The following is a 22,065-nucleotide window of genomic DNA, read 5'->3' on the forward strand; positions in this document are numbered from 1 at the left end:
GTCACCTTCCGTTACCAAAGGATGCATTTTCCAGCTCATGTGGTCCAGCGGCGGGCAGAGAGAGAGCCCAGCACTTGGACGTGCCGTGCTGCCCACCATCCTCTGAGCGGTGGTTTGTTAGAGACTTGGGACGGCAGTCTACACGATTGTTACCCGGAAGGGGGGAGATGAGGCACGAAGGGTTTGCTTACAGACCTTCCTGAGGGTGCGCTCACACTCAACACGAGCAGGGCCCGGGGAGAGTCCCCCTTCACAGATGCCTCCACTTTTCTGGGGGTACTTGAGGGAAGGGGTGTGGGGGATGCTGGTACCACTGTGCAGTCCTCCCTCACATTTTCCCGACTGTCTGTTTTCCTGCCCCAGAAGCAGGGGTGATCCCTAAGCAAGACACTGTAGCTCTGCCTGAAAACGTTTGTGCCAGAATTCCTGACGGCTGCTGGGGTGCCTGTGTTTTCACCCCATCCAGCAACACTGGGGGTGGCAGTGACGCAGCTGTACTGCCTGGTGGTTGAGGTGGCCCACCAGTCCTGCACCTGTGTGACCCCACCCTCTGTAAATGGGGCTGGACTGAGAGACACGTGCTCAGCTGTGAGCGATCCGTAACAGCACAGGCACTGAACCTATTTCCCTTCCCAAGGAGGGAATCTGAGTGAAAATCAGGGATAAATGGGAAGGAGGAGGAGGAGGAGCTGAGAGAAACAAAAGGAAATAAGGGAATCTAACATTACGTCGGACCCTCAAGAAAGGCTCGCAGCTGCAGAAGGATACTGTCTCAGCACAGTTATACCAGACGCACAGAGTGGTGACGTCACATGTTTGCTCAGACAACCTGGCGTCTGGAAGCCGACAAGGTCACATGGAAGCATGCAGTCCTGAGTGGCCTTGAATGGGGACCCACTTTGGTCATGTGACGGGATGATAAACTGGATTGGTTGTTGGTGACTGGATGGAATTCCGGTTAGGTGGCAGTAATTTTCGGCCCCTGTTTTTAGGTTGCTTCTACTGCACCGGCTCTCTTGGGAAGAGGTTTCCGGGAACCACTCTCCACGTGGCCATCGGACTGTGTGTTGTTCAATTCTCAGCTGGCTGATCATGGTGTAACTGTCCACCTTGATGATTGAATGCTTAGACAGGTCCCTGGTTTAATGGACCAAAGGCACCAGCTGGGGTGCTGGGCACAGGGACGTATTTATTGTTGTGGGTGGAAAGCTCTGGAACAGAACAGAGTAAGACAATGGGTTACTGTGGGAACAAAACAGACTTCACACAGTAGGTTTGAATTCCCTGCGAAGGGGCCCCATGTGGCAGGAGGAAGTTTCTAGGAGGCCTTATGGTTTATCCAGACCAAGTTACATTGAGGTGGGGCTACCACTTATCTAGCAATAATATGGGGGACCCATTTTTTTGTGGGGTAACAAAACAGACCTCACAACTGCACTCATGCCATTGGTACACAACGGAAATAATGAGCGTGGTGGATTGTCCCCCAAAACAGAACAAGAGGGCTTTGGGGGAGACAGGTGGCTCTCGGGGCATCACCGGACAAGCTGAGTTTCCTTTCGATGAGGAGGACCGGTCCGTGGAAAAAGATTTGTTAACTGGAATGAGCAGATTAGGAGGATCCAACTACCTCATGTAAATACATCGTATGGGATACTGATCCTGATGGTCAAAAGTATCAGAAGATCGGGGAAAAGCCTCCTCAGAATGTAACACCGGTGGCTAATGCAGCCCGAGGAAGGTGGTGATTTAGCTGTCTGCTCATTTCTGTGCCTGAGTATTCTGCACAGGTTATTACAAGGCAGGAATAACACAGCTCAAAGGGGAACAGGTACCAATGAAATTAGCACAAAAGTATGAGAACGTATGTCATGGCCTTGTCTGGGATGCAGCTGTCACTTCGAGTTATCCCTGGGCCACAGCGGCTCCTCCAGATGTGGGGCACAGCCACGCTGTGGCCGTGTTTCTTATACTAAATAAACCGCCACCGCGTCTGTTATGGACGTGCCCCCTAAACCTAGATGCTCAGGAGGGCCGAGCATTTTGCTGTGAGGGAATCCTGGGCCAGGTGGGCAGACTGTGCAACCAGTGGCTCACTCAGGTAAGTTTATGTAAATTGAAAATGAAACGACACTTTGAAACATTCTAATCCTGTCCCTGAGAGTAGGGCACAGGGATGGAAATTGAGTTCTTCTGAGGTGGGATTCCAGGACAGGAATTCCAGAATTGCCAGGACGGGTTGGGGTGGGAGTTCTGGAGGCAGGCGCGCTGATAAGGACAACGGTGGAGACGGTGGCATCTCCCTGAGGACCAACGCAGGGTCTAAGGAGTGGAAACACGGTGCAGCGGGTGAGAAAAGGACTCCGGGTGGGGGGTGGGGGGCAGGTGGAATTCTGAAGAAGGCCTCCCAGGTCACCCGCCCCCTCCTCATCCAATCCAGCCCTGGTCTGGGAACGGCTCGGGAGGGATTTTGCTGACCAACTGATCCTAAACTGGGGAGGCTCTGGTGGTGGGCTGAACCCAGTCAGGGAGCCTCCTAAGAGCAGAGGTCTTCTGCCCCCTGGGGGAAGTGGGGGAAGAGTGAAGGTGGAGGGGCCGCAGGCAGGGAGGGCCACGGATGGGGGTGCAGGCCTGGCCGAGCCTCGGTCTCTGCCTGCGAGTCCTGCGCCGAGAATCCAGCTGAGCCCACCAGGCCTCCGGCCCGTGGGAACCGCTGGAAGCCCGTTCATATTTTTGCGTCGATTTGCTGCAGCGATAGGAAACTAAAACACCTTTAATGTCTGATAAAACTCACTCGCTCCCAGCGCTGGCCCTTGCCAGACTGGCCATCTCACTCACTGCAGGGCCCCCTTGAGCTCCGAAAACTCACTAAGGTCCCGAAGACGCTTTATTCGTGTGGTTCTGTGTGTTGGAGCGTGTGTCACATGTAAAGGAAAACAGAGTGTATTAAATGTTTGCCTTCAATTGATGTAGAACTATCTCCATTGTATGTTAACAGAGAATGCATTTCGATGATAACTGTCCTGTGTAGAACACAAAAATGGTGAAAAGAGTAGCTGAAAAACCTCTAAGGGTTGGTTGGGCAGAGAACAGCTGGGTTGACGTCCCCTGTGTTCTCTCTGCTGCGGCACCGCGTGTCCTGTCGCCTCCGGAAAGCCCGCTGTGCACTCCTGAGAGGGTGAGGATGAAGAAGGCAAAGTGTCTGAGTGTTATTGTGGAAATGGTTCGGACCTCGTAGAGCCTTGGAAAGGTTCTCAGAGGATCCCTGTGGTCCCTGGGCCGCACTCAGAGGACTCATAACTGCATTCAAACTCTGGGCCCCACATCTGTAAAGTGAAAATTATGATCAGATTGAACTGTGTGGTCAATATAAGGTATTTGGCACGTTTTCTGAAACATAAGAAGGGCTCAGTAATTGTTGCTCATGGATGTTATAATCCTCCCTCATTTGTACCTATGAACCCTGAGTGCAGATGGCGACACCTCCTGGCTTGGGGGGCCTGTTCTGTCTCAGGGTCGCCCTAGCAGGTTCCATGGAATCCCACCCTCTGCAAGATGTAGAGAAGCATGTGTTCATAATGCTAATCATTTCAAGAGCGTGGCTGCCGGTGTTCGTGGTGTCTCTCAGGGTTAGAGCCCCTGAGTTAGCTGCAAGTTCACATAGAAGCAGCACAGTGCTAACATCCTCCCTGCCTGGTCCCCAGCGCTCTTCCTCCAGGGACAGTCAGACCCGATCCTCGCTCTCCTCCAGAGAGGGAATTCAGAGTTTTTTCTTTTCCTGTAGGGGGACGATAACTAGGCAGAATATCTTATGATCCTTGTGGGAATCTGAGCTCTCAGTAGAAAGTCAAGAAGGTTTTTAGTTCATCCTATTCTCAAGTGGAAGCTGTGCCCCTGGGGATCTCTGAAGAATCCGCAGCAAGACCCATGGCCCCTCCGTTGTCTGGGTCTCCACCTGCGGAAGCTGCAGAGGGGCAGGCGGCTGCCCCTGTTCACAGGTGCATCTCTCACCTCCGTGGGACTTATTCCGTGTCAGAGTAGGTGCTCGTGAGAAAATCCCGTGCAGAAGAGACTACTTTGTGCTCGGAGGTTGAGTTCAGTGTGGGTGGGTGAGGGCGGACAGGACAGCAGCAGACCCCACCCTGGCTGTGTGCACGAGACGGGCATGCCTCCTGACTCCCACGGGGCACTGCAGGTTGGTGGAACCGGTGCCTAGACTTCTTCCTTCCCCACCTTAGGGACCGTCTGCCTCCTGTGCTGTGGGCAGTCCCTGACCTCCCTCAGCATCTCTCACATTTGCCTCCTGATGTCCTTGCGTGGTGGTGATCAGAGCCAGCATGCCATCTCAGTGAGGGCATTATAGCCAGGCATTGGCTCCGAGTAAGGCTCCGAAGAGCCAGATGAGAGGCGGTCTGTGTTACCTAGCCTGGACCATGAGAGTGATGTCCAGGGATGGTTCTCTCCATGGAAGAGAATCTTCCAGGAAGCATGACAGTAAATCGTTTCTTTGCTGAAACCAGGTAAGATGTAAGTTTATCATATAGCTACTTTCTTTCCTGACCATCCCAGGTGATCAGCTTATGGTGACAATTGTCAGATTGGAAATCACAGTATGTGATGTAAATATCTCTCCTATCATCCAATAGTGTGAGACTCCTGACCAGAGCTGGAGAAGTGGGATAAGGCTCCAGAGCTGAAGAAACTCCAAGTCACAGGGCCGCCCAGGTGAAGAGCTGCTCGTGCTGACCGCTCGATCCTTTGTTACCTGTGCCCCTGGTGTTTTATTTACTCTACTGGGAAGGGGAGATTGTAGGCACCCTACCATGATATTTTCTTCTCTGTTCCAGTATGTGTCTGCTTATGAGTTTTAATCTATCTTCAGTTTTAATTTTGTGCTGTTTATTTTTTAACATCAAAATGATAAGAGTGGTAATGAAAATAAAAATAAAATGATTAATACATCTAAAAAAAATAATCCATTTATGGAGACACAAAAAATAATAAACTAAAAAGTTAGTAAACAAATGTTCCTACTGACTAGTAATAGGTTGAATGATGTTCAACAGAATTATTATTGTTCATGTTCAGAGATTAAATGTGTTTCAGACATTACTCATTGTGTCCAACTGTGTTTAAGTAGAATTTTGAGATAATGATGTAGCTCTCTCTCACTTTATATAACATAGGAGTATTCTTTAATTGTAGGAAAAATTAATGTCACAAACTTAACGCACATTTACATAGAACCTTCCCAAATGTACTCATATTTTTGAAAGTGGAAATCTATGATTTTCTCTGTTTCTTCCAGTGATCAAATTCTAACTGTGCACTTTTCTAATAAAATAGAAACCATGTCCTGGTCAGTGGACCCTGGCAAACAGAAGATGCTTTACATGTTTGTTTAACTAAAAATGACAATCATCTATTTAACAAACATTTCCTGAGTGCCTATTTCATGTAGAACTATACTGTTATGAGACATAAGGATGTATAAGACATATAAAGATCAAAAGTTAATTATTTGGTGAAAGGGAATCTCAGCTTAAATAAGTGACGTTTGATCTGAATCTCTTTATCTTTGACATGCCCTGAGGTTTATCCAGACCCTTACAGTGAGGACATAACTGTTGTAGCTGTTGTTATTGGCCAAGCCTGCACATTTATTTGGTTTCTGAAGAGCCCCCCACAAGAACCTCGCCTAACTCCCGAGGGTGGAAAGACCCTCTTTTCAGGCTGTCCGACAGCCAGCCCTTCAACGGGGCCCAGAGACTGTCAAGCAGGCGGCCACCTCTCTCTGTTGTAACTGGCTGCACCCCACGATGTCGTGGTTCAGACGAGGGGGGTGCAGTGCCCTGGGACACCCGTTGGGGTAGGACAGTGAGGGCAGTGGCCGGCCCAGTGTGTGTGCACATGGGTGTGTTTGAACGTCCCATCTGCATTTCCCACCTGAGCGCACACCAGCCTGAGAACACTCAGTTACTGAGGCCTGACCGCCCCCCGAGGGACAGACAGTAATTCTCAGCAGTTGTAAAATTACCGAATTCATCCACACTCATAAGCCTTACAAAATGTGTGGATTAAAGTTATATCCATGGTCGTAAGAGATGAAACTCGTAATTATTTGGGAATGCACCGTCCGCTCCCCTGAAGCCCTACTGCGAGGCCTGTGTGGTGCAGCGGGGCCAGGTGATGTCCATTGTATTAACTGTTCACCTTGTAATCGCTGCATGGGCAGGGGCCTTCTCCTCTCCTTAATACACAGCGAAGAGGCGTGTAGTTACAGGTGCCATTCACCTAGAAAACAGGAGTTCCCCTCAAGCCAGAAACTGGACTTGAGAAGAAAACACCAGACCAGACACTGATGAGAAATCGCGTCTCTTGTTGTTGATAACGCAGACGTAAAGACGTCTAAGAGGAAATCCAAACGCTGGTGTTCGGGTCGTTTCTTTCACATGGACCATGTGGGACCTGGGGTGGAGGGGGGAGGGCATGAAGTAATGTCACATAAAATGTGTCGGTTCCTTCAGATAAGAGGGTAAATAGCTCAGGTGGCAGGTGGAATGAGAGTAAGAGGGATTTTCAGCCTGGTGACCAAATAGCTGCACACATTATAGGTCAGGCTGTGCTCAGCTCTGTGGAGCATTTAACGTCCATCTGAGATAAGGTGAACTGAGGGAAGGTGAGGACCAGCGGGCTCTCACCTGAGCGTCAGGGGAGAACCAGCGCCCCCTGGCGGCCAGCGTGGTCGGAGCTGACACCCAAGCGGGACAGCTGCTCGGAGGAGGTGAATTCAAGGGGAAGGGCGCCGGGACTGTGGGGTTGGACATCCTTCCCCCTCGGTGGTTTCTGACAGAGCTGAGTCTTCCTGCCGCTGGGATTCTGTTGTTTGATCTTTAGATGACTCGAGGTAGAGCGATACGTAAACACAGACACATAAATTGTGTGATTTCACTGAGCCCTGTCAAATCTCAGAATTTACTAGAAGGATTCATGAGTTTAAAATTTAATCACTGAAGCATTATATTGCACAAACCTAATGAGATAATAAATAAAATATTTATACCCAAGGAAACAGTGTGCAGCTGTTCACAGCATGTTGCATAGAAATATCTTGACATGGGAAATGTTTCTGATATGTTTCTAAATGGAAGAAATAGGTAAACTAGCAACATTGGTTGATATATATATTTAAATTCATGATACATATGAAAATGTACAGTAAAATGGTATAAGTGTATATACACATTAATAATGCTTATTTCTGTTTTTTTTTCAGGGTATTACCTCTTTAATCTTAAATAGAGTTTCATAATGTTTTTCTAAGAAAGCTTTGAAACTTGATGTCAAATGCTCATACAAGGTAAGAACCACCGTACTCACACAATGCCCCATATTCTTAAACTTTAGTCTAACATGTTCGATTCTGCGATTTTCTAAGCAGGAAAAAACAAAATAATATAAACTTGGTAATTAATAAGGTGTTAGTTACAAATATATATTTTGCCTAAAAATAAACTACTAAATAATATCAAGACCATTTTCTTCAGTGCTAATGTTAATTTACTGAAATAGATTTGACTCCGTAAAAGAGAAGTCAGTTAAGCTGTTTTCAATTTTCAGAAACAGGAGAATGTGTTATCCCAGGAGTGATTTGTATTCCTCGCCAAATTATATGCTTGCTGTTTTAGAAGAGGGCATCAGAAGTGTGACAAAGGTCATGATAAAAGTGTAAATTATTGAGATTAAGATACTGGTTTATGAACATGATTCTTCCCTAAAGTAATCAGGCCCTTTTGGAGAAGTGTCTGTGTCCCTGGCTGAAGTGGGGGATGTGTAAGGAAAGTGTGCAACAGCCATCAGAAGTAAGGAAGTGCTCAAAAATTATGGAGACGTGTTAAAAAACAAAAGGACAAGCTTGGTGGGTTTATATCTAGAATAATCAAGAATGAATAAATGATAAGAAATAATTAAAATCCCTTGATTAAAAAATCCATGAGTCCGCACTGCTAGAAAGGTGATGCATGCAGATGTACGAAGACACATAGTTGATGGGTAGACAGGCAGATAGATGACAGAGCCGTTCCTTGTGTGGAAATTGACAGCCAGTAAGTGTGACAGCAGGATGGAGTAAGGACAACACATTTCCCAATACTCACTGCTCATAATCGAGTCAGACGAGATAATCAACAGGCACGGAAATTAGTGGCTGAGAAGCTTTATGAGGAATAAAATATTATGTAGTGACTTTAATGGGTGCTCCAGAAATTACATTAGGAAAAAAAGTAATGATTTTATAATGGAGATACTCGGGAGGCACCATCTTCACCAGGTGATCCAAGGGAGCATCACCAGTAACGGAACAGGGAACCTCAGGCACCTGCCCATGAAGCACAACGGAGGATACTTAATTTCCCTGCGGAAAGTGAAAAATCCGAATAAAAAATGAGAAACTTCGTGCAATCCCATTGGAGAACCCTGTAGTGAAGAACTGCTCTATAATCTTCCAAAATTCAGTGGCCATGAATGGCAAAGGCAGACGGAGTAACTATTTTAGATGAAAGGAGACTAGAAATGAATGACATTAAATGTAACATGTAATTTTGGATTTGATCCTGGATGAAGGGAGTAGAGAGAGAATATTGTAGGTTAAAAAATCACGTCAATATTAAATTGTCTGATTTTGATCATTGTGGTTAGATTACTGAATATCTTTGTTCTTGGTGGAAAAAATGAGAAATTTAGGGGTAAATGGGTATCATGTCTATTCATACTTTAATCACAAGTGCTTCAGAAAAAAAGTAATACTCATATAATAATATAGAGAAAAAGAATATAAGGTAAATTGAAGTAAATACTAAACTTTGTTAAACCTGGGCATATGGGTATATTGGAGTTCTTTGCATAATTCTTGACCATTTTCTATAAGTTTAAATTTATTTCATATTAAAGTTAAAAACAGGTAACCAGTTTGGGGGAGCAGGGGAAGCTTTTAAGGAGTGACAAGGATGCAACCTTTCTCTGAGCTCATGTTGAGATTAACTCCAATTTTTATTGATTCTCCAGCCCTGACCTTTATCCCACTTCAGTTCTCGACCAGCTCTCTTTAAGGAATGGGGGGAAACCAGTCATGGGTCACAGAGTTCGTGCTGCTGGGGTTCCAGCTCAGCGCAGAGACGGAAGTGCTCCTCTTCTGGGTCTTCTCCCTGTTCTACGCCTTCAGTCTGCTGGCAAACGGCATGATCTTTGCACTCATCTGTCTGGACCGGCGATTACACACCCCCATGTACTTCTTCCTCTCCCACCTGGCCATCATTGACATGTCCTATGCTTCCAACAACGTCCCCAAGATGCTGGCAAACTTAGTGAACCAGAATAGAGCCATCTCCTTTGTCCCGTGCATCATGCAGACATTGTTGTATTGGGGTCTTGCTGCTACGGAATGCCTGATTTTGGTGGCAATGTCCTATGACCGGTACATGGCCATCTGCCATCCCCTCCAGTACACTGTCATCATGAGCTGGAGTGTGTGCGCGGTCCTGGCCGCCACGTCCTGGTCGTGCGGATTTGTCCTGGCTCTGATACATGTGATTCTCCTTCTAAGGCTGCCGTTCTGCGGGCCCCGGGAAGTAAACCACCTCTTCTGTGAGATCCTGTCTGTCCTCAAGCTGGCCTGTGCTGACACCTGGGTCAACAAAGTGGTCATCTTTGCTGCTTCTGTCTTTGTCTTAATCGGGCCTCTCTGCTTAATGCTGGTGTCCTATACTAGCATCCTCTGGACCATCCTGAAGATCCAGTCTGGGGATGGCCGCAGGAAGGCCTTCTCCACCTGCTCCTCCCACCTCTGCGTGGTCGGGCTCTTCTTCGGCATAGCCATGGTGGTTTATGTGGTCCCAAACTCCAATCAACGAGAGGAAAAGGAGAAAATGCTGTCTCTGTTTCACAGTCTCTTTAACCCAATGCTGAACCCCCTCATCTACAGCCTGAGGAACGCTCAGGTGAAGGACGCCTTGCATAGGGCGCTGCAGGTGAGGTCCAGGTGAAGAGAAAACTCAGAAAGTTTTCCCATTAGAAGCTTCATATACAAATAGTACTTGTTTGAATTCTAGCTCTGAAAATAGGGTAAACGTCCATAGAAGAGCATAGCTTCTAAAGTTGAAATGGGACAACTAAATTATTAGAATTTTTAATCTTTCTTTTAAAAAATAGTGAATTCTCATTCTCTCCAGCCAGGAATATTATACAGAGAAGAAATTAAATGTGAGAAAATTATATCAACACACTTTATGTACTTAGATATTTGACTTGTTATCACCTTCTGCTAGTTGGAAACAGCACAGTAAAAGTAATACCCTGAGAGAGAACTTCCGAAGTAGACTGAAATTTTAATACAGAAAATACTGCAGAGTTATATGAACCTGCCTCACCAGTTGTGAGGCAAATGAAATGAAAGTTTGAGGAAACTGTAAATTCCTTGGTGAAATAATTTAGTAGCAAAGGGGAAAAGTTAAGGAGAGGTGTAGTACAACAAGAAACTATGTAAAAAATCCTAAAATATTTTAAAGATCAAATGAAGGAAATGTATTAGTAAATGTTTAAATGGTTCTAGAGGTAAACGTTCTGAGCATTACTCAAAGTTTCCATTTATTATTGGGGGATGATAATTTCTAACAGAGCAAGATTAAATCCCCTGTTGAAGTTCTTGAAATTTTTCCCACCAATATTTTTGTAATGTCTGAACCACTCAGCTGAAGATGGCTTGAGGTGGCAGCACAAGCCAACTGTGACAGAGCTGAGCAGGCAAGGGGGAAAAGGGAGGTGGTGGGAGAGGATGCCTGGAAAGTTACTCCCCTCACCTTTCTCACCCAGCCCCCCACCCCCGCCCCTCTGACAGCTGTCAGTCTGCTCTCTGTCTATGAGTCTGTTTCTATTTTGTCTGTTAGTTTATTTTGTTCATTAGATTCCACATGTAAATGAGATCATGTGGTATTTGTCTTTCTCTGACTGGCTTATTTCACTTAGCATAATGCTCTCCAGGTCCATTCATGCCGTCGCAAAGGGTGAGGTTTTCTTCTTTTTGTGGCAGTGTAGTATTCCACAGTGTAATTGTACCACAGCTTTTGTATCCCCTCATCTACTGGTGGACACTTGGGCTGCTTCCAGTTTTTGGCTATTGTAAATAACACTCAAATGAACATAGGGGTGCATATCCAGGGTCCGGCAGAAGTAACACCTTCTTGAATGTGGTTGGTAGGGTGATAATATGGGTGTAATAATTTATAGTTTTAATTTGAACATTTCACCTAATATGTCATATGGTGTGCTTGAGTGTGATATTGTTATGTTAGAGAATTACATGCTTATGATTTTGTAATAAGAGGTTTTGTAATAAAAATTGTGTGATACTATTTGTGCCTGACCCTATATTCATTCAAATTAGTGTCGCAGGCTTCTTTGGGTATATTCCCAGAAGTGAGTTGGCTGGGTCATAAGGCAGTTTCATTTTTAATTTTTTGAGGAAACTTCATACTGTTTTCCACAGTGGCTGCACCGGTCTGCATTCCCACCAACAGTGCATGAGGGTCCCCTTTTCTCCGCATCCTCGCCAGCACCTGTTGTTTGTTAATTTATTGATGATGGCCATTCTGACAGGTGTGAGGTGATTTACCTTGTGGTTTTCATTTGCATCTCTCTAATGGTTAGTGACACTGAGCATCTTTTCTTATGTCTATCGGCCATCAGTAGGTCCTCTTTGGCGAAGTGTCTACTCAGGTGCTTTGCCCATTTTTTAATCAGATTGCTTGTTTATTGGTGTTGAGCTGTCTCGGCTCTTTATAGATTTTGGACGTTGTTAACACCTTATTAGATATATCATTGGTGAATATCTTCTCCAGTTCAGGGGATGGCCTTTGTGTTTTGCTGATGGTTTCTCTTGCTGTGCAAACACTTTTCCCTTTGATGGAGTTCCATTTGTTTACTCTTTCTTTTGTTTCCCTTGCCTGAAGAGATATATCAGCAAAAATATTTCTAGAATAAATATCCAAGATTTTACTGCCTGTTTTCTTCTAGGACTTTTGTGGTTTTGGGTCTTACATGTAAATGCCCCAGTTCTCTTTTCAAAAATCTGGGAAGCCCTGTCCAGGTGGCTCAGTTGGCTGGAGCATCGTCCCGTGAGCTGAAAGGTCATGGATTCAGTTCCCACTCAAGGCACATACGAATATTGCAGGTTCAGTCCCCAGTCGCGGCGCATGTGAGAGGCAACCTATCGATATTTCTCTCTCCCTTCGATGTTTCTCTTCCTCTCTCTCTCCCCCTCCTTTCCTCCTCTCTCTAAAATCAATAAGCATGTCCTCAGGTGAGGATAACAAAATCTGAGAAATGTATAAAAACAAAAGTATGGTTCCAGGAAGCCAGCGTCAGAAGAAATGGAATTGAATGATATTGAAGGGTATTTCTCAAAACTGTAGAAATACATTCCCCTCACTAGGTCACAGCTCTCATAGTCAGAACCCAGGTGGCTACCAACTGAAGTGTCAGTGTCTCAGGCTGTGTTCAATAAGCTGTGGTCAATTCTTCCTCTTTATCCTCTCATTTTTCAAGATGCAAAGGAAAACATCAAACTTTTGACCTTTTAACACAAAGTTACTCCATAAACACAATTAGTAACAATTTATAATTATTTCCATCAGTTATACGCCTACCGTGGCTTCCTGGCATTCAGCCTAGAGTTGGATATTTACTACATCAGTGAAAAACCAATGACTTGAAAACCGATTTTCAGGTAATTTAGTTTGGGAGTCATTTAAATGATCAGTGTGTTGATTTTCACTCATTCTACTTTCAAATAGAAAGTATAATCAAATTCTGCAGGACCTCGCTAGAACCATAGGAGCTATAAATGCAGATTGAAATGAGCGCTGTGATTGCAGGAAGTGCCCGATGCTGACAGGTAACGTACGTACCCAAGAGCATGTCTATTGCAGTTAACAGCTGACTGTGCTGTGTATGTCGTTCTCTTTTGTGTATATTTGTGTATTGTGTATGTGTATTTTTTGCTCTGATCACTTTTAGAAGTTACGAGAATGTCACCTTGGTAATGCAATAAAAACACGTCATTTTGAGATGATGCATTTCCCTAGCTTAAGTTTGTTTGGTACCATAATATTAATATTTATTATTTATTGTCTTCTAATTTCTTACTTTTATATTTGATGGTCAGATGATGACAGTTTTGGAAAACTATGTCCTGAACTACTATTTTCACAGGGTCAGTTGGCTACTAATTTTGTCACCTATATGTCAGTTTTCTGATTTTCTGAAGATCACCTGTAACATCAGACAAACAGGGAAGAAGATCGGTGCCAATGTTGATGGGTTGCCCAGTACGCACCAGGCTTTTCATACGATCAGAAGCCAGTCTTGGTGTTTCTAAACGTGTGTCTTGTCACCGTGGATATGTGGAGTTAGAGCACAGGTGGGCATGTTCCCCAAACTTGATTAGCTGCGCTCTGTTTTCCCAAGTTCAGGCCATAATCCCAGCAAGTTGGGAATCACACTGTAATGAGTGAATTAGTTGTAACCTGCGTGCTTTATTGATACGAGATTTCCAAAATAACGTTTTGACTCCATTATGTTTCAGTGTGAGAATGCAGCAGAGGACAAATACAAAGTCCCAGGTAGCAAATCTTCTCCCAGTCCCAGAAGAGGCATGAAGCTTGGAGGGGAAGCTGCCTTGGAGACGGTCCCTGCCTCCCCTCCCGGAGGGACTGGATTCTGAATCCCCCCGCTTCAAGATAGACATGAGAGGGTACCTCCAATGCTTTGTGCCCTGGAAAACCCTCCCTCAGGCAGGTTCTAATAAGCCCCAAGGGGACACCATGACCTTACTTTGGGGTCCTCAGGCCACCCCCTGCTGCCTCCATAACCAGCTGTCTACAGCATCTGCACACCTTGAGCTGTCATTTGGATTCCGCTGGTTTTCTGCTCCTTATGGATTCACCTGGACCAGGTTTGGGGACCAGGGCAGTGCTGGGATGTGTGACATTCAAACAGCGCTGAGTATCCGGGTTCTGTAGTGAGTGACGTCGTCTCAGAGGAGTGCTCTGTGGCTGTCTGCAGCTGTGCCATCCTGCAGGGGTGAGAGCAGAAGCAGGAGGAGAGTTGCTCTGTCTCCACACCGGTGGGTAGGGGCACGCATTGCATGTCACAGCCCACCCTCCAGTGAGGCCCGAGGGTTGCCAACTAGGTCCAGCCCATTAGAGACTAAAACCCCCTTTTCTGAGGATTCTGCCTCATTTTCAATCAGGAACAAAAGACAGGGTCTGCAGCTCCCACAGGAGCTCCCAGAAAGCAGGACCCTGCCCAACCTTCAGGTGCTTCCCCTTCTGAGGTCATTGGGCCCAAATGCGGACGCTAACTGTGTTGCCTTCTTCTATTTTACCGCCTACTCCTCTTTGATGGGTTGTAGCACCTCGTCCTTTGTTGACTGTTACTCTGTTACTGCTGTTCTTTTTATGCGTAGGTGGGCTTACGTTAAATATACGGAACATTTTCGTAAGCCAGAGAAGATTGCACTGGGATGTATTATGGAGTGATTTCACATTCCAGGGAAAGTCATTGACAAATCCATAATGTATAATCTATGCTGCACATACATGTCCCATCCATATGCCGCCGCACATCCACTGGTCACTTCCTAGTAATAGAAACACTCACATTGTCATCAAAGTTGCTTTTCATCCTTTTGTTCCTCCTGTTACCATATAAGCGGCTCTAGGCTGACGTCGGATGCTGACAGTTGATGTTCCGTTGAGAAATTAAAATGACACCTCTTTTCCAGGACTCCTCATCCTCATATTGGAACTCCTCCATTACTGATTATTTTTCGCCTCCAGAAATTCTGCCCTTCATAATTTTGGCATGTGCCGTTCCAACATGATCCCTATTTCCCCATCCTTTTATTTCCTCTTTTGGTTTGACATTCTTTCTTCCCATCACATATGTCAAAGGCTGTGGGTGACCTTCCATTGCAGAAGTGGATCGTGTGACCCTCGGGCCTGCAGGGAGCCCCATGCCCAGGCTGTTCCCCCCAGGATGAAGCAGACTCTGCAGCTCACGATGACAGAACCCCAGAGGGGTGTCTGACACCAAGGCCACCCTTCAATCAGCCAGAACATCGTGGCTCATAAGTCACCAGGACTTTGGCCTTCACGGCTAACACCTGTCCCTTTCAGTGGCACAGGAGGCCCCTCCACCTTGGGCAGAGGAGCCCAAGCTGCAGCCCACACTCAGTGGCCCCTTTGGGAGTCAGCTGGCCAAGGTCCCAGGGGAACACTCTCCCTTTCAACCTGTAGTTAGCCCGACCACAGAGAAGGCACAGGGGACCTGTCCTAGGGCAAAGGGGGGATGCATATTTTGTTTTGACACCCAATATTTTATAATCCTAGACCAGGGACTTACGCGTTTCTCTGTGTGTCATCTCTCCACAAGGGAAGGATGGGAATCGGCTTATCTCTCCACCCCCGACACCTTAGCATCCCTGGCACACAGTGAGCACTCACCAAACACTTGGTAAGTAAAGGACCCTTTAGTTATTAGCTTCCTCTCCAAATTTGCAATGTTGAGCTATCTTCTGATTTTTAACCTTCTTTAAATCTCCCTCGTGGTGGGTTATACTAGAACTATGATTATAGCTGATAATTATTGATAACACTTTCTGTGTGGTAGACCCAACTTATGTGCTTAATATAACCTTCACATCAAATCTGCAGACGGGTACAATTACTATCCTCACTGAAGGATAAGGAAAATGAAGCTTAGAGAAGTTAGTTAATTTACCCAGGGTCCCAGAGTTACTCACTGATAGAAACATAATTCAGGGCCAGGCGGTCTGACTTTCCATTAGCTCTGAGCCACTCTGCTATAGAAGACACACAGATCTTCATAACCCGAATGGCTGGCACCAGGACTTCATAACATACACCCAGTAAACTTCGGGTGGCTGTACACGTGCATAGTCATCCTGTCCAAATTCCTGCCCATAATTCATGGGCCTGGGCATGTGTTCACCTTCAGTCTTTTAAGTTAGATATCTTATCATCCATCAGATTTATCCAATTTTTGCTTTTAGTATATATTTTTTCTTGATTTTGGAGAGGGAGGGGAAGAGGGGCAGAGAGAGAGAGAGAGAGAGAGAGAGAGAGAAACATTGATTTGTTGTTCTGGTTATTTATGCATTCATGGTTTATTCTTGCATGTGCCCTGACCAGGAATCAAACCTGCAACCTTGACATATTGGGATGGCGTTCTAACCCACTGAGCTACCCAGCCAGGGACACTTTTAGTATATTACTATGTGATGGATATTAATAATTAAGTTACTGGAATCTGTTACTGCTCTGTGGTCACAGAGAGGAAATACAGCACTTACTATTTTAAAAACAGGCTGGGGAGGTCTATGCATTTCTATCATAGACAGCCATGGTCGTTGGCTCCTCAAAGGACTGTGCCAAGTTGCTAAGCCTGTGACTCGGGAAGGCCAGGATGGGCTGGTGTCTGGCAGGGAGCCATGTGAGGGTGTCTCCCTTGAAAACTCTGGCAAGAGGGTGGAGACAAGTATGGACAAAGACTACTGGAAATGATAGGGAGGGGAATGTGTACGTAGTGGCTGGTTCACCTGCCACCTGAAATTGGCACCTGAAGCATCTCTGGCATGTGGACCAGGGATTGCCAGCCGCCAACCTGTGAGATTGGTATTTACTGCTTGCTGTGAGTATAGAATATCGTTGTTAAATACGGGCTGTTGAGACAGACACAAAAGGAGAGGCGGGCCGTCCCTCTGAGTGGAAACATGTTTCCCAACCAGCAGGGAAGTGGCTTGTGCTCCTTGCTTTCTGGGCCGGCGTTGAATAGCACTGTTTCCTTTTGATCTGTCTTTTTAAAATCTGTGTCTCTCTGCTTACTTTTAATTTTTGAAATCATGTTGGGCAAAAAGAAGAGCTGGGTCCTTGAGCACAGTATGATGTAGTCAACAGGCTAGCTTTCTGCTAGCTCAGAGGCCAGGGTGTGTGGGTTCGCATCCCAGTTCCCCCACTCATGCGCTGTGTGACCTTAAATAAGTTGCTTAACTCCTCTGGCTTTCAATTTCCTCATCTATAAGATCAAAAGTGGAACTAGACAGCCTGTAATTTTATTTCTTTTTTTCTAATTTTCTCTCTCTCTCTGTTGGTTATCTGACTTGTTATTGCAATTTGGATTTTCAGGTTTTTTTAAGGAATATAAAGTAAGTTTCCTACAGAGAAAATGAAATAGACTCTTAAAGATCATAGAATATCTTAGGCCTTAAAGGTAGTGGGAACTCAAGAGCAACTGCTGAGTTCATAAGTGACTTGACTATTTTAGTGCTTCGAGAAATGAGGGTTACAGAAACGTGGCGGAAACAGAAGATGAAATGCCCACCTAAGCAAAGGGAGTTTTATTGGACCCTTGAATCCTAAGAGTAGCTTTCACTGGGAGACAAAGGTTCTAGCACATGGAATAAAACTTAAATGTCTAATTCCGTGCCTCTATTGTCCGCATTGTAAACAATAACGTTAATACCTGCTCGTTATTGGACGCTTATTAAGTGTCAGGCGTTGTGCCGAGACACCTGCGTTATTATCTTGTCTAAGTTTCTTAACAATTCCATGACTTTGGCACTTTTATTATACTCATTTGAAGAACGAGAAGGAAACAGAGGCACAGAGACGGCAAGCTTTCCTCTGCTGACAGGCAGGGGCGTGACTCAGCGTGGGCTCGGGTCCAGGTCCGCCCAGGACTGCACAGGCCGCACCCAGGGCAGGAAGAGGGCGGCCGTCTTCCCTGTGTGCAGTTAAGTGAGGCGCGGGAAGTCCAAGGGGAATACTCTGAGAACGCATTTCAAGGGAAAGATAAGAAGTGCAGCCGACAGAGTCTTCAGTGCACAGGGGTGGGTGAAGCAGGTTGGCCGCAGTTCGGGTGGGAAAGGACGTGCGGGCGCCCATCTGCACAGTGGCTGTGTTAGTGGCTGTGAAGGCTGTCACAGCGCACCGCGCACTCAGGCACAATCTCCTAAGTGCTCAGGTCGCCGGCTTTTGTTATGTACACATTCTCGGACTCTCCGAAAATCAGTCAACAAACCTGAGTTTCAGGGACCTGCTGGGGTTAGCCCCACTGCCCTACTTTTGCCTGCCCCTGTGTGTGTGTATAAAATAGTGATATATTAACAGTTTTTTATTGTGCAAAAGCAACCTGGATATAACCAGAGACAAATGAGCCAGGTACAGTAAAACAAGTGAAAAGCACTAAAGACTGCGAGAGATATACAGCCCTCTAATAATTAGAGAATTGAATTTTAAAGCATAAAATACTATTTTTTTCCCAGATGGACAAAAATAAAAACGTGGGTGGTTACTTTCTAGTGTTGCTTGGTATGTGGGCAAATGGATATTTCTCCATAGTCTTGGTGGTTATTTGAGAATATTTCTTTAAAAATTAAAATATGCGTACCCTTTGATGCAGCAATTCTTTTTTTTTTTATTTTTTTTTATTTTTTTTTATTTTTTTTTAAATATATTTATTGATTATGCTATTACAGTTGTCCCATTTCCCCCCCCACTCCACTCCATCCTGCCCACCCCCCTCCCTCCCACATTCCCCCCCCCCCCCATAGTTCATGTCCATGGGTCATACTTATAAGTTCTTTGGCTTCTACATTTCCTACACTATTTTTACCCTCCCCCTGTCTATTTTCCACCTATCATCTATGCTACTTATTCTCTGTACCTTTACCCCCCTCTCCCCCTCCCACTCCCTTATTGACCACCCTCATGTTCTAGTTGTTTGCCTAGTTTGCTCTCGTTTTTGTTTTAGGTGTGGTCATTAATAACTGTGAGTTTGCTGTCATTTTTACTGTTCCTATTTTTGATCTTCTTTTTCTTAGGTAACTCCCTTTAACATTTCATATAATAAGGGCTTGGTGATGATGAGCTTCTTTAACTTGACCTTATCTGAGAAGCACTTTATCTTCCCTTCCATTCTAAATGATAGCTTTGCTGGATACAGTAATCTTGGATGTAGGTCCTTGCGTTTAATCTTGGGTAATGTAATTATGATGTGCCTTGGTGTGTTCCTGCTTGGGTCCAGCTTCTTTGGGACTCTCTGAGCTTCCTGGACTTCCTGGAAGTCTATTTCCTTTGCCAGATCGGGGAAGTTCTCCATTATTTGTTCAAATAAGTTTTCAATTTTTTGTTCTTTCTCTTCTCCTTCTGGCACCCGTATAATTTGGATGTTGGAATGTTTCAAGGTGTCCTGGAGGTTCCTAAGCCTCTCCTCATTTTTCCAAGTTCTTGTTTCTTCATTCTTTTCTGGTTGGATGTTTATTTCTTCCTTCTGGTCCATACCATTGATTTGAGTCCCAGTTTCCTTCTCATCACTATTGGTTCCCTGTACATTTTCCTTTGTTTCTCTTAGCATAGGCTTCATTTTTTCATCTGTTTTTCGAACAGATTCAACCAAGTCTGTGAGCATATTGATAACCAGTGCTTTGAACTGTGCATCCGATAGGTTGGCTATCTCTTCGTCGCTTAGTTGTATTTTTTCTGGAGCTTTGAAGTGTTCTGTCATTTGGGCCATTTTTTTTGTTTGTTTGTCTTGGCACGTCTGTTACTTTAAGGGGCGGAGCCTTAGGTGTTCACCGGGGCGGAGTAATGCTGGTGGCTGCGCTGTGACGCTGTACGTGGGGGAGGGGCCGAGTGGGAGCAATGGCGCCCGCCTCACTGTCCTCCGGATTTCAATCTTCCACTCCGATACCCACAATCAAACTGGGCCACTCTGGTGCTGGTTCCCGAGTAAGTGGGCCTGTGCACGCTCTAGGCCCCTGTGGGTCTCTCCAACGACCTCTCCTGTGAGGCTGGGAATCTCTCCTGCTGCCTCCCCAACCCCCAGGGGCGTTTTCAATCAGAGGTTTGAGGCTTTATTTCCCCGAGCTGGAGCCCTGGGTTGCGCAGCGGTCTGCTTCGCTGCCCGCCGTTCGTCCGGTTTATCTGTGGGCGAATGTGGTGCCGCAAGGTGCTACCCGCCACTCTGCCTGCCCCACTCTCCGCCACTCTGAGTCCGGCCCTCTGGGTTTATCTGTGCAAATGTGGGACCACAGGGTCTGCTAGTGCTCGGACTGCCTGCGCCATTTGTCCCACACTCCGCCAGTCTCAGTCCCGCCACAGCCACGCGAGTCCTCTCCACCCCGGTGCCCGTCTCTGCCCCTCCTACCAGTCTGGATGAATGATTATTTTCTGTTTCCTTGGTGTCAGTCCCCCTTGCTGTTCGATTCTATGTCAGTTCTGGTTGTGCGAGGAGGCGCAGTGTGTCTACCTACGCCGCCATCTTGGTTCTCCTGATGCAGCAATTCTAATTCTAGGAACATAGCCTACAGACATATTCACGTATATATGGGCAAAATAAATACGCAAAGATATTTTAAATTGAGCACTACTTGTAAAAGCAATGTCATAAATTACCTAATATCCTTCAATAGTCAGATTGTTAAATAAAACATTTTTAAATCTCTAATATGGAATATTATGCAACTATTAATATAATCAAGTTTTATTTCTGTAATGTACAGAGAAGATTCTTATAAAATAAGTGAGAAAAAGCAGTCATATTGATACAGTACTTTATCATTTATTCAAGATTTTCCTTGTTATTTCTTTTTTAAAATTATATTTTATTGATTATGCTATTACAGTTGTCCTGAATTTTCCCCCTTTGCCCCCCTCCACCCAGCACCCCTCAATCCCTCAGGCAATCCCTTCACCATTATTCATGTCCATGGGTCATGTGTATAGGTTCTTTGGCTGCTCCATTTCCTGTACTGTGCTTTACATCCCCATGGCTGTTCTGTAACTACCTATTTGTACTTCTTAATCTCCTCACCTCTTCACCCAGCCCCCCGCCTCCCCGCTCCCATCTGGCAACCTTCCCGTAAGTAACTGCTTTTCTCTTGCTGCTTTTAAGTCTCTCTTTATCTTTAACCTTTGGCCTTTCAATTATGATGTATCTTGGAGTGGGCCTCTTTCCATCCATAATAATTGGGAGTCTGTGCTTCCTGGACTTGCATGTCTATTTCCTTCACCAAATTAGGGAAATTTTCTTTCACTATTTTTTCAGATAGATTTCCAATTTCTTGCTCTTTCTCTTCTCCTTCTGGTACTTTTATGATGTGAATGTTGGACCTCTTGAAGTTGTCCCAGAGGCTGCTTATACTATCCTCAGAATATAAGCCATGTCTGCCTATATCCAGAATTTTTATGGATTCTTTTTTCTTCTTGTTGTTCTCATTGGTTGTGTTTTGCTTCCTTATGTTCCAGATCATTGATTTGATTCTTGGCTTTGTCCATTCTACTGTTGTTTTTCTGTAAATTATTCTATGTTTTCAATCAGTGAATCCTTTGTTTCTGACTGGGTCTTTTTTATGCTGCTGAGGTCCTCACTAAGTTCCTTGAGCATCTTATAACCAGTGTTTTGAACTCAGCATCTGAGAGATTGCTTATCTCCATTTCATTTAGCTCTTTCTCTGGAGTTTTGATCTGTTCTTTCATTTGGGCCATGTTTCTTTGTCTCCTCATTTTGGCAGCATCCCTGTGTTTGTTTCTATGTATTAGGTGGAGCTGCTTTGACTCTGTGTCTTGGGAGTGTGGCCTAATGTAGTAGGTGTCCTGTAGGGTCCAGTGGCACAGCCTCCCCTATAAATGACTACCCATTCAAGGTGGGTACTCAAGGTGTGCCCTTCCTGTGGGCCGAATACACCCTCCTCTTGTGGTTGAGCCTTGGTCGCCATTGGCAGATCAATGGGAAAGATTTACCCAGGCCAGTCACCTGCAAGGACTGGCTTTGACCACTGACCACCAATGTCCACCCTTCATAGGGGATCAGCTGTACAGGGACGGGGTGGTGGTGCTTCGATGTTGTCTGTAGCTGTCCACTGGGTGTGCTGGCCCCGGGGTTTCCTGGATGGTACAGGTCAAGGTCAGCCCCCACCTGTGTATCGCCCAG

The 22,065-nt window shown here is 45.5% G+C and overlaps 1 protein-coding gene across 6 annotated transcripts; it reads left to right on the forward strand.

Moving 5' to 3' along the window:
- The first annotated feature begins 3,887 nt into the window (after positions 1–3,887).
- On the forward strand, positions 3,888–12,908 carry LOC112308378 (olfactory receptor 2A2). 6 transcript variants are annotated; one of them, XM_053926339.1, is made up of 5 exons: positions 3,888–4,520; positions 4,647–4,725; positions 7,277–7,360; positions 9,109–10,025; positions 12,846–12,908. In XM_053926339.1, the coding sequence occupies exons 3-5, from the start codon at positions 7,348–7,350 to the stop codon at positions 12,852–12,854; spliced, it is 939 nt and encodes a 312-aa protein (XP_053782314.1). In that variant the 5' UTR covers positions 3,888–4,520; positions 4,647–4,725; positions 7,277–7,347; the 3' UTR covers positions 12,855–12,908. The 6 variants fall into 6 exon arrangements, with proteins under 6 accessions (XP_053782314.1, XP_045054729.2, XP_045054727.2 ...); XM_045198794.2 differs by lacking the exon at positions 12,846–12,908 and having other exon boundaries at positions 3,888–4,527; positions 9,109–11,379; XM_045198792.2 differs by lacking the exon at positions 12,846–12,908 and having other exon boundaries at positions 9,109–11,379.
- The last annotated feature ends 9,157 nt before the right edge of the window (positions 12,909–22,065 follow it).

Source organism: Desmodus rotundus, chromosome 6 (genome assembly GCF_022682495.2).
Source record: "Desmodus rotundus isolate HL8 chromosome 6, HLdesRot8A.1, whole genome shotgun sequence".
Lineage (NCBI taxonomy): Eukaryota > Metazoa > Chordata > Mammalia > Chiroptera > Phyllostomidae > Desmodus > Desmodus rotundus.